Raw genomic sequence first — 20151 nt, 5'->3', positions numbered from 1 at the left:
GTGTTCACATTAACGGTAACAGCAGAAGTAAAACAGCGTCTCCCTGTGCTTGGCCCGGAGTGTTTGCAATAGCTACTGCATGTAAAGTCAGCTGGTTCTTCCTTTCCGATAAATGGGGCACTTGAGTGGTAAAAAGTATATTGCATTAGAATCAAAGCCAAGTTTAATCTTTCGATTCAACATAAAGATGAAAGAGAAAAACAGAGCAGTCATTGCATAAACATTCCATCTAAGCAGGCTGTGCACACTCAGGAAAAAAATGCAGAATTACTAAAGATTCAGTATCTCCTATGCAAAAGAAAAAAGCAGAGTGCTGGAAGTATGTGTTTGTGGCGTGTTGTGATTAGCTTAAAACCAATAGCCAATCGATGTGTGTATTCATAATTCAAATTTTTTAGGGCTTATATTAATATACAGAATATTTATATAGAGGATATTTGTTCAAGACTGACAGCTTTTTTTAAGCCTATAAAGCTACTAAGCTGATTTTATTTTTAAAAATTCATATGTAAAACCCACTAAACAATTTTAAGGATAATTGGAACATAATACATAACTTATCAAATAAGTGGAGCACAGAACATACAGCAGTGCTACCTAAGGCTAAGATCTCCACAGTCTTCCTTTATCTGATGGATACCCAGTGCTGTTTTGTTACACAATTTCCTTCTAGCATAGGGATTAAAGTGAGCGATTACCAAGTAAGAGAAATGCTTAAAAAAAACCCCAAACCAACACCACACATACATAAAAAACCAAAACACATGAAAAATAAAACACACCACAAAAGAAAAAGCCCAAACATTTGCCCTGTTACCACCATCCCACTCTGTTTTCAAGTGCTTCCCTTGAGCTGTGCTGGACAGGGACAAGAGCACAAACCCAGCTGGCGCGTGGGATGGGCAGGGTTCCACAAGCTGCTTGCTGCTTCATGAAGTCAGGTCCCTGCACCCCTGCCCACCCCATGGCCTGACAGCAGCCATGGGGCCTTGCCGGCATGTCCCACAGGACAAGGGAGCCCACCAAAGGGAACAAGGAATAAGCGGCCACCGAGCACCTCCCATGTGCAAACCATGACCTTACCCATTTGCACAAGCGTGTGCTAGGAAGACATTGCGATAGGAAGAAACAAGCAACCGACACAAGACATGGGGCAACCAACCCTTCTGATCTTGGCCAGGAGAGAAATCCCAGGGCAGTCCCAGCAGTTTACGTGGTTCTGAGCTCAGATGACAGCACTGAAGGAACACTTAGCTTAGAATCAGACTGATTTTCCTGCCAGAGAAGATAAAAAACGCTGCAGTCCAGGTACTGCAGGGCAACACAATGAAGACTGCAACCACACCCACAAGCTCACATAGCTCCTGCTCTCCTACACTCCTCAGTCACAGCCAGTGACTGTGAGCCAGACACACTAGAGCAGTATTTTCAACTCATAGATTCTCGTTTAACCACTCAATATATCTGTTCAACAACCGGTGCCCTACAGCTAGCTCCGCTGGACCAGAGACAAACATGATCGCTCCATGAAAGGCGTCCTTGATGTGATCGTGTGTGACAGGAACACCTGCTGCCTGGAGACGCCTGGCATACATGACTCCATCGTCCCGTAAAACGTCGTGCTCGCAGGTGAGGATATAGGTGAGGGGCAGCTGGTGCAGCTGGGCATCACTCACCAGCAGCGGGGCTGCCCTCCGATCCAGAAACCCTGGGTACTTCTGTGCAAGCTCAGAGCTGCCGTAGGTGGGACTGCTGTAAACATGATCTTTCTTCAGCTCTTCAGGCAGCAAATTGCTCCAGTTTACAAACTGAAACAAGTGGCTCGATTCGACCGGGACATGCCTGTTGGAGGCCATCGCTTCCCTGAGGGATGAATCAGAAGTAAAATACTCACTCCAGAACTTGACCATGAGTGACTTCGGTAAAATGAGCTTGTTTTTGTTTTCTTGGTAAGACGGCAAATTTAGGTCAAGGGTTTGAAGAGCAGGGTAAATCAAAGCTTGGGCTTTGAGTTTAGTTTCCACTTCAGTGTCCTCTAACAGCTGTAGAAGAAAACAGAAGTAAATACAAAAAGTCATTTTATAAAAAGTCATTCATCCAAAAGACATTCTGTCACTTGTCCCACACTGGCAGAAGATCTTAAAAGTAAGGAACTAACACACATTTTACAGCATAAGCAAAATAAGATCATCAATAAACCCAGGATATATTGGTTTAAAGACATTCTAAATTCATAGGCAGGTCACCTAAAACAGTACGTTGTCTTAAAAATTCTCAAACACCAAATATAATTTCATTTTCTTTCTTATGCTGAAGGATAACAATATTTGGGAAATATTCTTTTTGAAGCACTGATGTCTTCCGAAGTAGTAACAAATGCTTTTTCTATAACTATAGAAAATTTCTATTCTTATAGCTTAAAAATTGCAGGTTTCTGCAGATCATTTAATCATTTCATACAATTTAGAGCTTATCCATTTGGTTTTCTAACACTGAGGTGTTAGAACTCAAACAGCTACATTTTTGTGCATTTTAGACATGTGAAAAATAAAACGTGATGAATTGAACACTGACATTTCTTCTATCATCATTTTTCTCTCTTCACTAATAAATTTCCACCTTCTTCCTCATCTTTTGCCTTCAGTGTTCACAGCAAATTCATGACCTTTCCGAGAGAGATGCACTACAATCCAATTAACTTCTCAAAAGAGCAACAGCATCATGCTGACTTTATTTAATAAACCTGAGAAAGAAGCGCAAAAGGCACTGAAGCATGTGTCAAATGATACTGGAACATTTAGTTGTTTTTTTTTTTTTTTTTTTTTGGCTGCCATTTACATCTAAGTCCAAATGCTAAAATTCACTTTTCAAACAGCATACTTAAAGCAGTCAAAATGTGCTTAAGGACAGAGTGATATATGCCCCAATTATAGGGCAGAGAGCCCTTTTTTTAGGGTATAAAGGTTTGGAGGACATGATAGCATCAAAGCTACTTTGATGTCATTAAATGGCTTGAGTAAATATGCTTGCCTGGCAACTCAGAGCCCCCACTGACAGCCCGCAGACTGCAACATCCCAGGTATACAGACCATGAGACACATTTGGGAGGTGCACTTGTTTTGAGCAGAGGTTTTTGTTAGCCTTTTGTAAGTTTTCATGAAACAACAACAAAAAAATTTTTTTTGAGTTAGCAAACCAGGTTTTTGGGGGGTTTTGGTTTTGGGTTTTTTTTGTTTGTTTTTTTTTTTTTGTTTGGTTTTTACCTGTTGTGCCACAGCTGCAGCTAAATTGCCACCTGCACTGTCTCCTGCAACACAGACCCGCTCTGGGTCCACCTCATACTGGGAGAGGATGCTGCTCTGGAGGAAGAACTTTGTTACGGAATACACATCTTCAAACTGAACAGGAAAACGGTATTTAGGTGCCAACCTGTAACTGTTAGAGGCAAGGAGAACTGTGTTACTCCCTACTATTAATAATTAATAGGCTTGCTAACATCTGCCCCAGTTGATGACTGTTTATTATTTTCTGTGCCCAGAGACATAGGAACTATCTATCTGTCCCGGAGGACCCAATATTTTATTACCCACCCAACTTCATAAAGCAATATCCAGAATAACCATCAACCACAATTCGCCACTGCAACCTTGACAGGTTCTATTATGAATAGCTTTAAAGCTAGCAGGAAAGCACTTGGGGGGAAAAAAAAAGCTATTGCAAAATTAGACTAATTGAAATAGATTAATTTATTCCAAACCCTCAACCCATCTAGAAGGAGAGTATCTCTTACCTGACTGATACCACGACAGCATTTAACCTGTTTGAAGTCCATCTTGTCAGATGATCATAGGATTTCATGCCTGAAATTAAATGAGTCAGAACCACAGACTGGTTGGAGTGGGAAGGGACCTCTGGAGATCACCCAGTCCAGCCCCGGCTAAAGCAGGCTCTCCTAGAACAGGCTGCACAGGATCATGTCCAGGTGGGTTTGGAATGCCTCCAGAGAAGGAGACTGCACAGCCTCTCTGGGCAGCCTGCCCCAGTGCTCTGCCACCCTCGCCTTATAATATAACCCAGTACATTTGGGAACAGGCACATACACAACAGCATTTTCCTCTTCGCAGAAGCTTTCAGGTGACTTTCCAAAACCCCCACCTGGGTTTAAGCAGTGAAATACCCATTCTCCAACCCTTTCTGCAATGACTCCCATAAAACAAAAGACAACACTGAACACAAGCTATTGAGATCTTTTGTACAGACCCTGGTACGGACAGAGGAGAGCTTACCTGCCTGTCCTAGGCACCATCCTCCACCATGGAAGTAGATGACTGCCCTTCTCAGCCCATCAGACGCCTTTTGGGGCAGGTACAGACGGACAGCAATGTTGCTGAACTCTGTGTCTATCACTGTAACGTTTTCATCAGACATGGGCGCAACGTAATCTGCAGCTGTGATCAGCATCAGAACTTCCATGTAGTGCATCAGACCCAGCCGATCAGCAACCTCAGCCTAAAGCCCAAGACAAGGGGAAACAGCACTTTAAGAGAAAGTGAGGCTGCATTTAGATTTCTGTAAAGCCACTTGATACTGTGTACGAGTGTGTAAAGCTGCCGTAGAAGGTGCTAAGCCAAATGCTGCTGACTCTGAGGAGTTGCTGTCTCACTCTGTCATGCTGTCCAGCCTGCACTCTTCAGCTCCCTCACCTCCCATTGCTGCGTGTGAGGCTCAGCAGCAGCGTCTGAAAGACAGCCCAGGGCACACCACCGCTTCTCATTGCTAAGACAACTGGAAGCGCAGGCACAGAAGATAACAAGGATGCAACAGAGGGTGTGGAAGAAAGCAGAATCAGCTGAACTGTCCCGACACCCAGCAGGAGGGTCTGCTCAATGAGTCAGACCACCTCATCTTTCCAGTTACCACAAAATCAAATAATAGTGCTCCTGTGGTGAACTCCAAAAACAAAAGCAGCCAGTACTTTCAGGATGCCAAGGACGCTGGTGGCACAAACACAAGGATATAGCAATTTGACTTCAAGCTCCACAATAATTTTTAATGATCTGTTCCGTCCCAGTAGCCAAAGAGCACCAATTAGAGACGAGTACCTTTACATTATTAAAAGGAAATACTTTCTCTAATTTGAGATGTTAAAGGCAGAAGTATTTCGCCACTTTACCACAGTCTTGCTCCATTTAACTTGTTCAGTTTACACGTAACAGTTCCATTAGTTACAAAACTCTCTGTCTCTCTATGTAACCAGTGCTCCTACTGAATGGCAGGAGAGTTGAGCCCTGTTCATTGTCCCTTCCACGTGGTCGGCCGAGACAAAGTTTCCTCACACTGCATGTACCACTACACCTTCCAAAGCGATTTCCTGCTCCATCATCCCTGATGAGGATGCAGCTTTGTCTGAGCCATCCATATCCTTTCCTTACATTGGTTTGATACTTCACATTAAAAAGCTAAAAATAACCCTGCCACCAACGTTCAGATTTCCACCAGCCCTCTGCCAGCAAGGCAGGTCCCTGTTGAGTGAACCGACAGAAGTACAGCTCTGGTGTGGCATGGCTGCAGTCGCCCAGCACTGGCTCCAGCCCAGCTGAGGACGATCCCAGTGGCTCCCTGGCCTGGAGAGACTCTCCGTGGGACCAGGAGGAACATCCTCCAGGAGGGGAAATAAGGATGAAGCTAATCAGGATCTCTGCCTGCCTGGTAAATGCATTAACATATGGATCTTAATAAAACACCCATAGGGTTAACTTTTTTGAAAGGGTCTTTTCCTCAGAAATCCTGAGGTACAGCAGCACTGAAGCCCCAGCCCTGCACAGCGCTCCAAGGGGAGAGAACAGGGGAGGCCACTGATACCCCAGGCATCATCAGTGCCCCTGGCAGAGTTACACAACAGGCAGAGGAAAACTTTCCCAAGGGGCTCCGCAGAAATTCCCTGACAGAAGTGGTGTGGTTCAGGGAGTTCAGAACCAAGTATTTGCCAACTTTTAATACTGTTAAAACAACTTCCTTTTAAATCCATGTTTTAAACATTTATTATGAAATTTTATGGTTCTGCATTAGTTTACAATTATTCTAAGATGCTAAATAAAGTGAAAACAAAAAAACAAACCCTAGCAAGTAAACCTGCAGGTGAAATACAAGTTCCAAAGTTTAGTATTTGTGACCTTTGGCACTCTGACACCACAACAATTTATGATGATCAAAGAATTTCAGAATCCCTTTCACTCACAGGCTATTTTTAATCCTCGAACACAGAACTTTTTTTAAAAAAATTGTGTTGGCTTTCATTATATGGAATCTTTGGTACACAAGAGTGGACCCAAGAGAAAACATTTCTAAAGGCATTTGCTACGGACCATGCTAGAAATGCAGACCCTAACAGCTCCTTCCAAAACCAGCAGCTCCCAAAGGGAGCATCACGTTTCCTCATAGCTGCCTTGGGGGAACTGTGACAAGTACAGACGTGACCGGTGTTTGCTTATACATAAATCTCAGTGGCTCTTTCTCCCTTTTTCCCCTCTTATACTGGATCAAACTGTGTTGAAACGAACTCACTTCTCACATTGCTTTTAAGAGATCAGAAATGTATTCTAAAGCCATATTCAAAATCTGTAATAGACAACAAAATTACGTAAGAGAACAAATTCACAACGATTGGAAGGAAAATAAAGCTTTCTTTTTCTATACTGTGAAAGATAGTGTAAATACCTATTTAAACAAAAATTCAGCCACATTAGAGATCAAGTGTGGGTAGAGTATGATCTCAGCTGTGTGAAATGCCAGCAATGCAAGGAACCCCCATCACGTGTAGCCTCATTAAAGCACAGTATGCTGTGGTGTTGGACCTCCTTGCAGCTAGAAAGTAAAAATAGGACGGACTGCTTCATGATCTGGGAGCATTATGTTATGTAATTCCTAATGATATATTAAGAAATAGCTTGCAGGAGGGTAGTTGGTTTGGTTTTTAGATGAAAGAAGTTAAGAATACAACTTTAAATTTCCTTGAAAGCCATTTGCCAGTTTACTTTCAGCAAGTCAGATAAGAACTTAGATATCTAGTTCATTTCAAGCAAAATTGGAAGAAATTTCAAACTAATTTGCATATACCTTTTCAGTTTAATGTGTACCACTTGTGCATATTCTAGTTAAACACACAAAAAATTAAGAGCTGACACTGATAAAAAAAGCACTTGTCTAAATTTCAGGGCACGGTACAAGGCTCTGAATAGGCATAAACAATCCTGAAATTGCACTGATAGAACCTAGACCAGAACGCTTGGTTTAGAAGATAACTGACTTACCAACAGGCCTAAGTTTATTCATCTGGTTGGAATTTTTCAGTAAAACAAACGCTTTTGTGACTGTTCCTAGCACAGTGTTGATGTCTCAGAGGAAAGCGCATTGGGAAATGCCCAACATTGCCATCAGGGTGGCTGGCTCGAGCGCGCAGGCACACAGGTCCTCAGCACTTCACATGGGTTGTTCCCACAGCAGTCCCTGTGTCAGCGCCCTGCCTGCGCCCAGGTGCCGCGGGGACAGCGCGGGCGTTGTGCCACAGAGCTGACCACGGCTTCTGCACCTTGGCTTCTTCATAACAGCCTCCAGAGACGGGACATGACCCAACTTCCCACACAAGGCTCTTAATGGCCTCATCACAAAGCAATAGATAGGATTAAGTAGTAAACCCAAGTCCTTACATGTTTTCTGAAGGTGAAAAGCAGATTAAACTCCAAGCAGGCTTTTTAACAAGAAATAAAATAGCTTTTTATTATATATAGAACCTACCAGAAGTTTAGCTTTTCAAGAGACGCTTTATTCTTCCCAGGAAGAATTCACGCATGCACGTGCAAAAAATGCCACATATTAATTGATCACCACTTGAAAAGTGTAACATGTTGCATTCAGGGACTGGTGGTGTAACTTGTACAATCTAACCCTGCTTGTCTTGCTGCTTGTGATTTTTTTTTCCTGTAAATTAAATTTAAATCAACTATTTAACTATCTTCTATATATAACCTACTTTTTCAGAAGTTAGAAGAAATGAGAACACTGCTAAGACCTCACTGACAATACTTGACAGTGACTGGCACCATATTTAAGAGTCACCTCTGAAGGCTTGGACCAAGCGATGCTGGGAGCTCTGCCAAGCACTGTGCTTTGGAATGGAGACCAAGACAAATGGGCAGGAACTGGCACACTGCGCAGAAGGAAAATGCAGGTCCTTGTCATAAGCTCAGTGAAGACAAACACACACACATGCCAAAATTGCATCATTTGATCCACAGTGATTACACAGTTTACATAAATATTTCTCAGCTGTTGTATTTTCCCTGAGGATTATCATCTTGGAAAAATAAATATATAGGTCAAAACAAGTCTTGCTGTAATTCCACTGAGCTTGTCAAACTCCCCCACGCTGGGACGAATTCCTTCAGCTTCAGGACCAGGGCTTTTCAATACTCTCAGAGCTGTTTTTTCCACAAGCGGACCTTTTACATCGTGGAAGACCACTGGCCACTGCCTGTGGTTCAAGGCCACTATCATAGAAAAACACAAGGAAATCACACCCTCATCTGAAAAGTCTCATTGTCACCGATCTGAGATTACTGCATGTTATGGGGTAAGAGGAAAACCAACCACTTTGGGGTGTTGAGCTCCTTGTGCTTTGGAAAGTGTTTTCCACAGTCAATTTCCCTGTCTTCTCTAAGGGGAGCATGGCAGCAAGGACAAAACACCCCAAAACCCAGTTATGAGGAAGGAAGCCCTGGCAGGCAGGGTGCAGGCAGAGTGCCTGGCACTGCTTTTAGCAGCTTATTTATCTGAACGGGCAATAAATCAAGTGGAAGTACCCCGCCAGGTGAAGGTCTATATCAGCTGAACACGAACCCTGGCAGCTCATGAGCAGGGCTGTAAAGGGCTCAAATGCAGATTTCGCCACTTCTGAGGAGCCCAGCCAAGGGCAGAGGAAGCTTTGAGAGGTTTTCACAGAACTGCAGCCAGGCAAGCATTCCACTAGGAAGATGCCGTATTGCATTTCATACTTCCTCCATGCGTTTTATCTTAGCCTGCACACACATGGTGCTTCCTGAAAATATACAAATAATTCTGTGCTTACAGAAACTGGCTGGCTTATTCTTAGAGGCTATTCCCCACTAGACAGCATGTAGACGCAAGGCATTATAATGTAAAGATGCAAACAGGGACATGCCTAGCCTCCCTTCTGCAACGAGATGGGCATGAACAGCCCCTTCAGCATCCCATGGGCCGGGCACACCGGTGAAACCAAGCCTGGCCACAATCCCCTGCAAGCTAACCCAGACGAGCCTCCGACTGGCCTTGGGAGCCCCTCAGCACTCACTGCCATGCCCAGCAGAGACCTGGAAAACAGCCTGGCACAGGCACACAGGTTTTATTCAAAGGAGTTACTCATCCAGTCCTTTTTTCAGGACTGCACCATTAAATCTTTTCTAACTATCTTTATAGCCATAGTTAACGTAAATTTAATGCTTGATTTCAGATACTACTGTCCTTTACTTAGTATATCACCATATACATACTATATATGTATGTATGACACGTATATTGCTGTAACTCTATTAGCCATAAAGGCACTGAGAACACCCTCTGCTCCGTAGCTCTCTCCCCCCTGCCAGCCCCACACCGAGCCCAGCACCAGACTCACCAGATGCCCTATGGCCCTGAAGCTAGCCGTGATGAGCATCAGTTTCCAGGGCTCCTCAGAGTCCTCAGGGATGGGGGTGTAGACATAGTAAGCAAGGAGGACAGAGGCAAGGAAGAGGCAGAGCAGCTTGGCTCCCATGTCTGCAGGCACAGCTCCTCCCAGGCTGACTGGATTAAGTGCTCTCACTGACTAACAGCTACAAACTGGCACGCTTGCACAGGGCAAAGTTAATCCCATGGTTTGTTTGTGTCCTGGCCAGGAGGCAATTTCTCATCCGATCACCTGGGGCAGAGGTTATGCTGCCATGCAGCTCCTGAGAAAATTTATTTCTTCAGCAAGGTGTTCAGCCACCCAGTCCAAGCTGGCACTTCAACCCCAGATTAAACGTCAAGGCTCCTACACGCCCATCACCCCCGCCTCCTGCATTTGGCAAGACAGCCAGGAGGAGGGGTCAGGAGGAAAGAGGCAGTTGAAAAATAAGGAACAGAAAGTGTGTAACCTGTGAACTGAGGGCTGCCGAGAGGTGACAGTCAAATGCGAAAAGATGCATTGAGTATTCAGGAGCTATTAGCTGCTGCTCCATAACACAGCTATTCAAACACAGCCCAGTTTACAGATACCCAACAGCGTCAGACCACAGGCAATAACAAGCACCTCCTGCTTTGGCAAAGCACACCCTTCATTTTGTACTAACACACCAAACCAGCTGTGCAATAATAGGTTTAGCAGAAAAAAAAAAAAGAAAAAAAAGAAAAAAACCCCAAACACCTAAATCTTTTACAGGGCAAGGCTTCTGGTTAATATTTGAAAGACCATATTTAATTGCCATTATTCTCAGGATTAAGAGATCTATGCATCTCCCAGAGGCGACCACTCCTGCCCACAGTGGACTCCAACAGGTAACAGTAATCCCACTAAGAAAACAGTACAAACACAGGCACACACAAAGGAGAAGGGGTAAAAAAAACACCTGCAGCACCAAGAATCCTGCTTTAGAGATAAACTGAAAAGGTAAAAAGCTCAATTCAAATTTGAGTTATTTCTTTTGCTGAAGTTTTTACCCACTGCAAAGAAGCACCGCCAGTTGTTCTCTCACACTGAGTAGCCCCTGGGGATGGAGCATCCTTTGGAGGACCAGCAAGCACAAAGCTCGTGTAAGGCTTTAGTCAATCTTTCAAATATTTCTTTATTTAAGTTCTGGGCACCTCCAAAATATTCAAGTGTTTTGAAAATCAAGCTGTTCTATCCCTCCTCAGCCCAGAATGGGACACCCTGTCCTCCCTTGTTGGTCCTTCTGCAGCACAACAGCTGGTCAAAGCCCAACAGTCTTGACACCGCTCCAACAAAAACAAGAGACAACGCTCCTCTGTGACCACTTTGCCTATCCCAGAGGCCAGTGCCAGGTGCTGGGGAAAGGGGCAGATGGATCCAGCCCAATGGAGGAGTGCTTGCCTTGGCCCCACGTCCCCAGTCCAGGCAGCAGCAAGGCTGTGTTCCCAGCAGGCACACACGCACCAAAATGTGTGGACACACGGATCAGCCAACCCCATCTTCTCTTTTCTACAGCTCAGATCACCCATTTCTCAGGGGCTGGCTTTGGAGGCTGCGAGGCAAAAGGCAGATAAAGAGGCAGGTTTCAGGAAAGAGGGGACAAGATGACACAGACTGGTGAAGAGGAACAGAGGATGAGCCCTGTCCTCCTCCTGTCCCAATACAAGCTCTCAGGACAGCTTGCTCTGCACAACCACTGTTTTGGCACTGGCAGACAGCATTAAGGAAGACATAGCCAGACCTGGAACTACTACAAAATTAGTTCTTTATGTTTTTGCACTTCAGGAATGTTTTACCCTCCTCTCGCAAGCCAATCTCCAGCTGAAGCATGGCTGTGCAGTTACAGCACGTACCATGCACCATCCTTGTGCCACGTTCACCTTTGACTTAGGCAAGGGCTCACAGTGCTCAGCCTTCAGATACCAACATCTTATCTCCTGGCAGAGCCAGCCCTCCCAGCAAACTGCCACAGCAACCCACCCTGATGCACAGCGGTACTGATGAGAGAGAATAATGAATTGAATTCACTATTTACCTAAGGCAATCCTAAAGCAACAACTTCAATATGGAAATGCCCAAATTGTGCCAATGTTATTAGAGCTCTTTCAGTACAAAGGACCAGCTCAGACAGCACAAGACCACTTTCAAACAGTGGATGCGGTGCCAAAGGAGACATGTGAACATTAAAATCCAGGTCAATCCCATGCAGTAGTTACCCTTTGCGTTACACCCCAATGTCTAGCCTCCACACTGGGGCTGATTTTCAGAGCCCTGCACCAGCACTCACCGCTGCCAGTTGGCTGTTGCAACTCATACTTTCCTGCTATCCACTGCTTTTTAAAACAAACAAACCACATTTTTCTGCTCTTGCTACATATAGCGTACCAACAAGAGTGTCACACAGCATAGCCTCCTTCCTGTCTTCTGAATTTTCATATATTCCAAGCTACTGGTGTTTCAGAAAATAAGGAAAGAAAATTAATGTAAACTTAAGTGGACTAAAGCCAGGGTTAAAACTGCAATGGAAAGAAGAGCAGCCAGAGCGCAGCCCTGCCTAGGGCCAGCAGCCCCTGCAGCCATGTGCTCCACGACACAGAGGATCAAGGTCACTTCTGCCTGTAACCACATACTGCACAGCCATGGGAAGACTTGCATGAACTAGCTTAGACACTGACCTGCTACTTAATAAGTCAGCCCCGCTAAAAATAAGTATTGTGACAGAAAACTGAGTTTTCCAGGCTGTGGTTTGTAAGGAAGAAATATGCGGGAGTATAACTTACATGTTTGTAACAGCAATGTCTCTCTACATCTCTTCCACTTCTTGCACTCTGACAGCATTACTGTGAAAAGAATCATCCAGGTCAACCAAATTCTGCCCAAGCAGACACCTGGGAAACTAATTGTTTTAGGAAAACACACCAGGAAATAAACCTCTTCAAAGCAGAAAGCATTTGCAAGGCTGTCCAGCAAAAACCAGTATTGTCTAGCCTAAATGGGAAATAAGTTAGTACAACCAGGTTGTGACTCAGCCCTTAATAAAAATATAGATGAAAATATAAGACCTAAACAAATGATTGATCAAAGACTATAATGCAGTCCTCTTACCCACATTTAAGGATCCTGTTCTCAATAGGATCTATTTCTAGAGGGGGAAAAATGAGAGATTTGGGTAAAATTATTAGTATCTGACTTACTGCAAAATAATTCTTTTTCCTTGTGTGTTAGTGTAGGTTCAGTAGCTGTACAGGGGCCCTCAGGCTCCGGGTACAGCCCTACAACAAGGGTACAGAAGCGCCTCATGTCATACTCCAAAAAAGTAACTCTGGAAAGAGAACTCTCATTTGGGAGTTTTTGTCAGTGAAACACAAGTGTTCTAGAAGCTTATTACATTTACATATCAATTGTTACATGTATTTCATGGCTCTGATTTTAATTCTCTCCTGCTTCTGGAATAACAAACATCCTTGCTGTTTCAAAGTATGACACACTTTCTTCCACCAGGTGCAGTGCCAGTGCTGCAGGTCACCCACCCGTGCCAGCGGGAACACTTCCCACCTCACTCACCCCATCCCTGCCTCAAATTTTTCCTTCAGTTTGTTTGTGGGGTGGTAATTTGTATATCGTTTGCATGAGCTACATGCAGCGCTCTCAGATTGATTGTCTAAATGGCTGCTCTACCCAGATCCCAACCAGGATGCATTTAGCAGATGATGAATGACGACTCGGGTCACACAGGAGGGTTCCCTATACCCACCCTGCCCCAGGGGCACAAATGGGCACCGGTGACTCCCATCAGCCTCACCTGGGACCCCCTCCTGCCCCTGCACACGGGCCCGAGCGCAGCCCTTGCCTGGGCTGTGTCCTGGGGGTCCTGTGGGCACAGCACTGGTGCAGCGCTGGCTGGACTGAGGGGTGCTTTAGCAGCACAGCACCCCCGGTGCTGCCGGGGCAGCCTTGCTGTTAGTGTTGGCACCAATCTGATACTGTGATGACTGCGGTGGTTTTACGTATCTCACTGGGAAGGGTCACACCTTCATCAGCGTACGGAGTAACAGCTTACCAAAATAACAGCCAAGGACTGGAAGAAGCAGGCAGGCGCCATGCCTGAGCAGGCTGCTCACACTCCGGTTACCACCCGGCTGGGCAGGGACGCAGGGGGTCCGGGTACCACTGCCCTGCGCCTGCCAGGCACAGACACCTCGCGTTGGGCACAGGCAGCTGCCAGTGCCCAATCCACCCGGGCAGGACTCCAGGGGTTAAAGGATAGAGACATGGGCATCAGAGAGGGAAAAACTGCTACAGCCTCAGGGACAGGCAAGCAGCTTGGCAGGGCAGAAACTTGTCCCCAGCTTCAGCAGGAGGAGGCCAGATGTCCCAGGCACCTCTGCCAGCTGCTGCTGGTGCTTGTACAATGGCTACAGCCACAGGGATAAAAGGAAAAGCAGAAATACTCCAGTTGCACTGCACACCATAGTGATTTTTTTTTTTTTTTAATTCTAATATATTTCAGGAAATAAACTGAAAAGCCACGGGGAGGCAATACAGCACTGCAGAAGGTTTCCTTTCCACCAAACAATAGTACTCAATGGCATTCAAACCCCAGTGAGGAATACTGGTTCTGTAAGCCCTCCTGTCTCTGCAGGGCAAGGCTCAGCTGTGACTGTCACCCAGAGACTCTAACAAGGGCAAAGGACACAAAGCAACACCAGAGCTAGTAAACATTGTCCATGTTTGCTTTCAGTAAGACAAGCTGCAACCTTATAGTAAAAATAATTTCTTCTTCTGTCCTTTAATACCTCTTATGGACATCTGCTAAGCAATCAGTACAGTTACAACAGTGTGGGGCTTCTTCAAAATGCAGCAGCACCAGACCTGCTACGACCGGTCTTCAACACAAGAACACACAGTAAATAACACCTATTCAGGAACCAGCTTAAGGCAAAACATTAAAGCAAACTAAAGAAAATCCACATCAACCCTAGACAGAGTTATTAACATTCGGAATTTAAGCAAGGGATATTTTGTGACTTAGAGAGCCATCTGACCCTCAGCACTAAAGGGTTGCATGTTGTTCTGCAACAAACTGAAGCATTTTGATAGCAAGTCATCCTGAGCCTCTGACGTTGCATTTTCCATCGCTCCAGTAGCTTCATTTCATACCAAGTTCATAAGCTTCATGGCACCATATTGCTTGTCCCACACCACAATCAAATTGTCTCCCAGCCTGTCCTCAGTAAAGGGCAGTGGCTGTGGTTCATACCCTTCACCGTATGGGATTAAGACTTCTTTGCACCAGACACAAAACAGGATTTTGTTGCCCAGAGGTGAAGATGAATCCTTTGTGTGCCAAACTTCAGCACATCTGCAAGAGGACAGAACTGAGGTCTCAAGTAGGGGCACCACTTACTTATTTTTTTCATATCCTTTTTCTGCCCCCAAAGACTCCTGCATACCTCCACCTCTTCTCTACAAAATAGGTTTGAAAATTCTGTTTTAGTGCTGAATATATATGCTGGGATTCACTGGGAATTGAATGGCTTTTAGTTTAATATTCAGAAGCTAGCACTGTATTTCATATCCCTTAACTAGGCTTCAGTCTGTTATTTCTACTGTTACTTCTTCACTGTTATTATCTGTGCTTTTTAATCATGCTTATAGAACTTGAAATTGACCTGCTTTTTATAAAACGAAGAGACTGTATTCACAAGGCTTTCTACAAGAGAATCTGGATATTGTTTTCCCATCTGTTGTTTACTACTGAATTGTAAGTTGTATAAATAGAAACAAATGTCTTATTTGAGAACATATTAATGCTCTGAACTGAAAAAGCAATGCACTGAAACTTAAACAAGCTGAAATTTAACATATGCAGTATTTCTGAATACATGACAAAGCAGCAATTCCAGAAGCACGCTACGTTCATAAAAGCATTAAAGTATCAAACAAAACATTTTCCAGCTCAGTCTAAAAAGCATATTATCATCAGACTAAGAGAACAGAAGATTTCAAACAAGTCAATATTTTGTCTTGATGGTTTAAAAACGAAATATTGCTTTCAAACATTTTACTTTTTACTGGTTGGGAGAAAGGTAGCAATATTTTTTTGTCTTTATACTTTCTGTAAATACTGACTTCCAGCTTTGTTTTAATTTTTGCCACTGACTTGAAAAAGCAATTTTTTTTCAGTTCCAGTAAGAGCACGCAGTCATCACAAACACTGAATGGAGGGATATTAAACAATAGTGTTATCTACCTAAACGCCTTCTTTACGATCTCCTTAATTACCTGAATTCTGAAGGTTTTTGCATGAACAAAAATAAATCCATTTAAGATTTTTAGATATATAGTAACATTAAGAGATTAAAAGTGAAGCTACTAGTCCATAACTGGTATAAAGACACAGTGAAAGGTTAGCTGCTACCTCTCAAACACCTAGGAGAAGGGAACAGCACCCCAGTGAACGTGACTACACTTGCCATAGGTGTCCGACAGACTTTTGTGCCGGTGGTTAAGCATAGCGCTCAGCGGCTGAGGCATGCCTACTGTGCAGCTGCCACAAAACGTCCTCACCAGCAAGCGCAATGACGTCCTCTAAAGCTTCAACCACCGTCACCCCAACGCTCAAAGAGAAGAAAGACCCAAAGAGAAACAGTCCTTATATCTCCTTCATTTCCTCACACACAGGTTGCAAGAGGAGTGACTGAGAAGAGCAGCCCGTAGCAACACACACGCCACCCTGGGAGGCAGGTCACTGCCTGCAGCCTTCTGCCTCCTCACTCCCATACCCTGCGCTGCTCCTGCTCGCTGCGACCTCGGCTCGCAATCCTTTAAGGAGCAGTCCCTCTGCCTGCCTTGGGGATGACATGGAGAAGGAGAACTGTAATGGATGTTTAGCTCGCTCCCCTGCAGAAACAAGTCAAGCAGAAGCCTGCAGCAAGAGAAATTTTTTTTCTCTCATCTATACCAATTCCTCTTTCAAATGAGGAGGTATGCTCAGTGGAAGAAAAGCTGCAGGGCTGTTACATGGGTGCACTATTTCACACAAGAGCCATCTCACTCCAAACCAAAACAGTGACTGCTCTGGAAGTAGATCAAGACAGTAAACTCCCTTACTAAACTCACATTAAACCAGAAATCTAACCATACTTTAAACCACCTTCGCTGATCCCTGTTCTACATTAAGTTTCAAAGTTCAAAGCAACTTAAGAAACACAGACTTGTAACAAGAGGTCTGTGTTGCTCACACCTCTAATTTCCAGCTTCTCAGCGTTCACGTAGCTCTAGTTTTCACATAGTTTCTCATTTTTACAACAATAAGTACAATTCTTGAATTATGGATCCATAAACAGATTGCTGAGAAGCTAGATTTCCCATCCCAGGAGAACAGAGAACGGTAGAGAAGAGACCTGTGGGGCAATCAGCAGTAATCTTACATAAAATTAGAGCAGTACTGATAAAATCTGAGTTCAAAGCAGTCATTTAGGAAAGTGGACTGACTGTGACAGACCACAAACAAGGGAAGAAACCATTCGGTAAATGTTTTCAGTAAATCAGTGTTTAGATTTTCTTACTCAAACATATCTTTGAATTTATTAACGTATATATACACATATGCACACAGAAACATATATTTAAGACTGAATTCTGAGATTAGTAATGCTTTGGGATTGCAGAGTCAATGGGCGTGCCAAGGACGATGAAAGGGAGAGATATTATTCAAACCAGAGGTCTATACATTTTTCCAATGGAGTTTCAATGGCATTTGGGGGGATTTAACTGCTGTTAAAGCAACAGAGCAGCTCTGAAATGTAATTTCAATAGCAGATGAGAAAACAGCATGATGAAAACCAGAATTTAGTTAGATTTTCTGTTCCTCTTTCAAAATGAACACTTTGAGAGGTTTCTGAAGAGTATATACAAGATTATATAGAATTCCCATTTGGGTCTGGGATGCAGGGGACCGATTCTTCCCTGCAGCTCCAGACACACAACCAGACCATCGGTCCAGGGCAGCCCTGCCACCCTGTGTTGTGCATGGGGCAAAAAAGCAATTGCAGGTTCTTTTCTGATATTATAACCCACAAATTCAGAGAGGGAAGTTCACGGTAATCCTGGCTCACACAGACCCAGGGGGTCAGAAGAGCTGTCCAGTCTAAAAAGACCAGTCACTTGAATGGGACTGCAGAACACCAGAGCCTGACTGCATGCAGAGACAGTGTCTGTCCTGCCAAGGCACCTCTCCAACTCTGCTAGGAACATCCCAGCTCCTCTCCAAAAGTGCTGTGGAAGGCAGCCAGCGCTGTACAGCTCGAGGACACATTGCTCTCACTGCCCCACTCCCTTTCTCCAAAATTAGGAAAAAAGTTCGGAAAAGGTGGATGGGGATTTCAATGTGCTAGAGAGGCTCTTTGATGCTGCTATTAAGCTAAAGCAACAGTTAACAGAACTATCAGAAAGTAACCATTTATATTAGACCTAATGTTTATTAAAACAAATACACAGTAGTGTCAGACATTTAATTGACAAGGAAATAAGAAATGGTATGAAACTGTTCATAGTTGTACACATACAGACCAGGGGAAGCACTCAGCAGAAACAGTTCCCAGTTATTTCTCCAGCAGACTTGCTTCATGTTGGCGCCTCCTAGAATCTGACCAGCCTGTACAAGTCAGACTCTTCAGCAGTAAGAAATGAATAGCCTGAAATAAAGTAAACACTAGAATGTGTTCATTAACACCCATGCAAGTCTGTGTGCCTCTGACTCTGCAAATTAGGTGAGGAAGAAGATGCCTACCAGAAGCAGTGATGGCCCCGCAGACACTCCACGGGTTTGCACATAGTTCAGAGCACGGCACCATCGGAGGTGCTCTGCTTTGTGTCTCCTTCAGACGAGTGCGATGGATATTGACCAATTTCTGAACCAGCCTTCCTGTTAGTGTAAGGCTGTGTAAAGTCAGCATGGCTGTTTATGACCTGCTCTGAAAATCTGTACCAACCAGCTGAAACACACAAGCTTGCCCCATTCTACTGCTCTCACTCCTGAAAGCTCTGCTCTGGGTAGCAGTGATGACAGGGAGAGCAGGGGACAAGCACAGTTTGGAGGTACCCGAGCACAAACACATGGACATACCAGTGCTGCTCATCACCCAAGAGCACTGCACAGGACATCACTACCTGAGCAAATCACTACGCTTGTGACTCCGGGTACTTCTCCCCACTGCTCATGTAAACCCAGCCTGTGTAACTACTTGCTGCCAGGACAGCACTCTGTACACATCTGTTCAGTGTAAATGCTTAAGGTTTGAAATTTAGGATTACTCAAAGGAAGTGCACTACTCTTGGTGGAAAAGAGAAAGGGAGCCAAGCATGAGCACTCCCCCAACAGAACAGCCTTGCTGTGATGGAGCTGAGGCCGTCGACACTGATTAAATTGATCAAGGCATTACTACCTTCCTGGAGCCTGCAAAAATACAGACAGTATATAACCATGGTGCCAAAGGAAAAAAACCTTCAACTCCCTGACTTACTTTTCTGCGTCACCTGAAGTATCAACAGAGAGAGGGACATTTGAAAACACAGCACCAGTTTTCTATGGTAACAATTCAGCATTTCTATAATTTGCAGCGTTTTGTTTAAGAAGCCTGAGCTCAGACTGAACACATTCCTTTCAAGCAGCCTGTTCCTCTGATAACAGAGCTGTATGGAGGGAGTTTTATGTCCTTCGGTTTGAGCTAAAAGTTCCTGATGGTGAAACCTTTCACTTAGGAGAAGCAGCAGACAGCCCAGTTTCTCTACTTCACAGCACTTAGAAAAAGGTCATGTACACTGACAAAATCACTGCTAGCAGCTCAGAAAGGATATACACACACCTCCACTCACCCCCCTGAACTCTTCACTCCCGAGATTTATACATTACATGATTAATTTTTGACAGGTATAAAATCAATTGTACCAACATTAATGACTATTTATTTAAAATTGTATTCCACTAATTACCTACAGTGTCCTAGACAGAGTCCAAAAACAGATAAAGATGTCTCACATCAGAGACTTGGCCATGTACACTAGATAGTCTGCATTAATAAATACAGCTTGCTAAGCTATATAAACAGCATAAAACAGGAGGCACACACAGATTTTAGAACATGAATCAGTTCAGTGACTGTTCCCCATAAATCTGCTTTGAAATGAGGAGCACTGCATTTTAAGAAACTGAGGACAGACTAAAAGGCATTTCTGGAGCAGTCTGAACTCACAACCTCTCTGCAGACCCACACAAGCAGTTGGTATCAAATCTGCTTGGGAGCCAAGGCATCAGAGGTAATACGCAAATACCCTTAAAGAGATTTCCAGCTTGCACTTCTGTGTCCCCTTAGCATCTGTGTTTGCATCCACTTTGAACTGATTGT

At 44.2% G+C, this 20151-nt stretch overlaps 1 protein-coding gene across 6 annotated transcripts in view; it reads right to left on the bottom strand.

Moving 5' to 3' along the window:
• Positions 1 to 433: 433 nt before the first annotated feature.
• Positions 434 to 20151, bottom strand: part of AADAC (arylacetamide deacetylase) — a 37855-nt gene continuing 18137 nt past the window's right edge. For 3 of the 6 annotated variants that reach the window (XM_080410239.1, XM_080410240.1, XM_080410241.1), the window contains 4 exons: positions 4287 to 4509; positions 3791 to 3860; positions 3264 to 3435; positions 434 to 2042 (listed from right to left, as the gene is read on the bottom strand). In XM_080410239.1, the coding sequence (XP_080266365.1) occupies positions 1434 to 2042; positions 3264 to 3435; positions 3791 to 3860; positions 4287 to 4482 (1047 nt within the window). In that variant the 5' untranslated portion in view covers positions 4483 to 4509 and the 3' untranslated portion in view covers positions 434 to 1433. The other 3 variants (XM_080410236.1, XM_080410237.1, XM_080410238.1) reach the window with 3 other exon arrangements.

Source organism: Falco punctatus (genome assembly GCF_963210335.1).
Source record: "Falco punctatus genome assembly, chromosome: 13".
Classification (NCBI taxonomy): Eukaryota; Metazoa; Chordata; class Aves; order Falconiformes; family Falconidae; genus Falco; species Falco punctatus.
The sequence above is the reverse complement of the archived record's forward strand: the minus strand, read 5'-3'. Positions and strand labels throughout refer to the sequence as shown.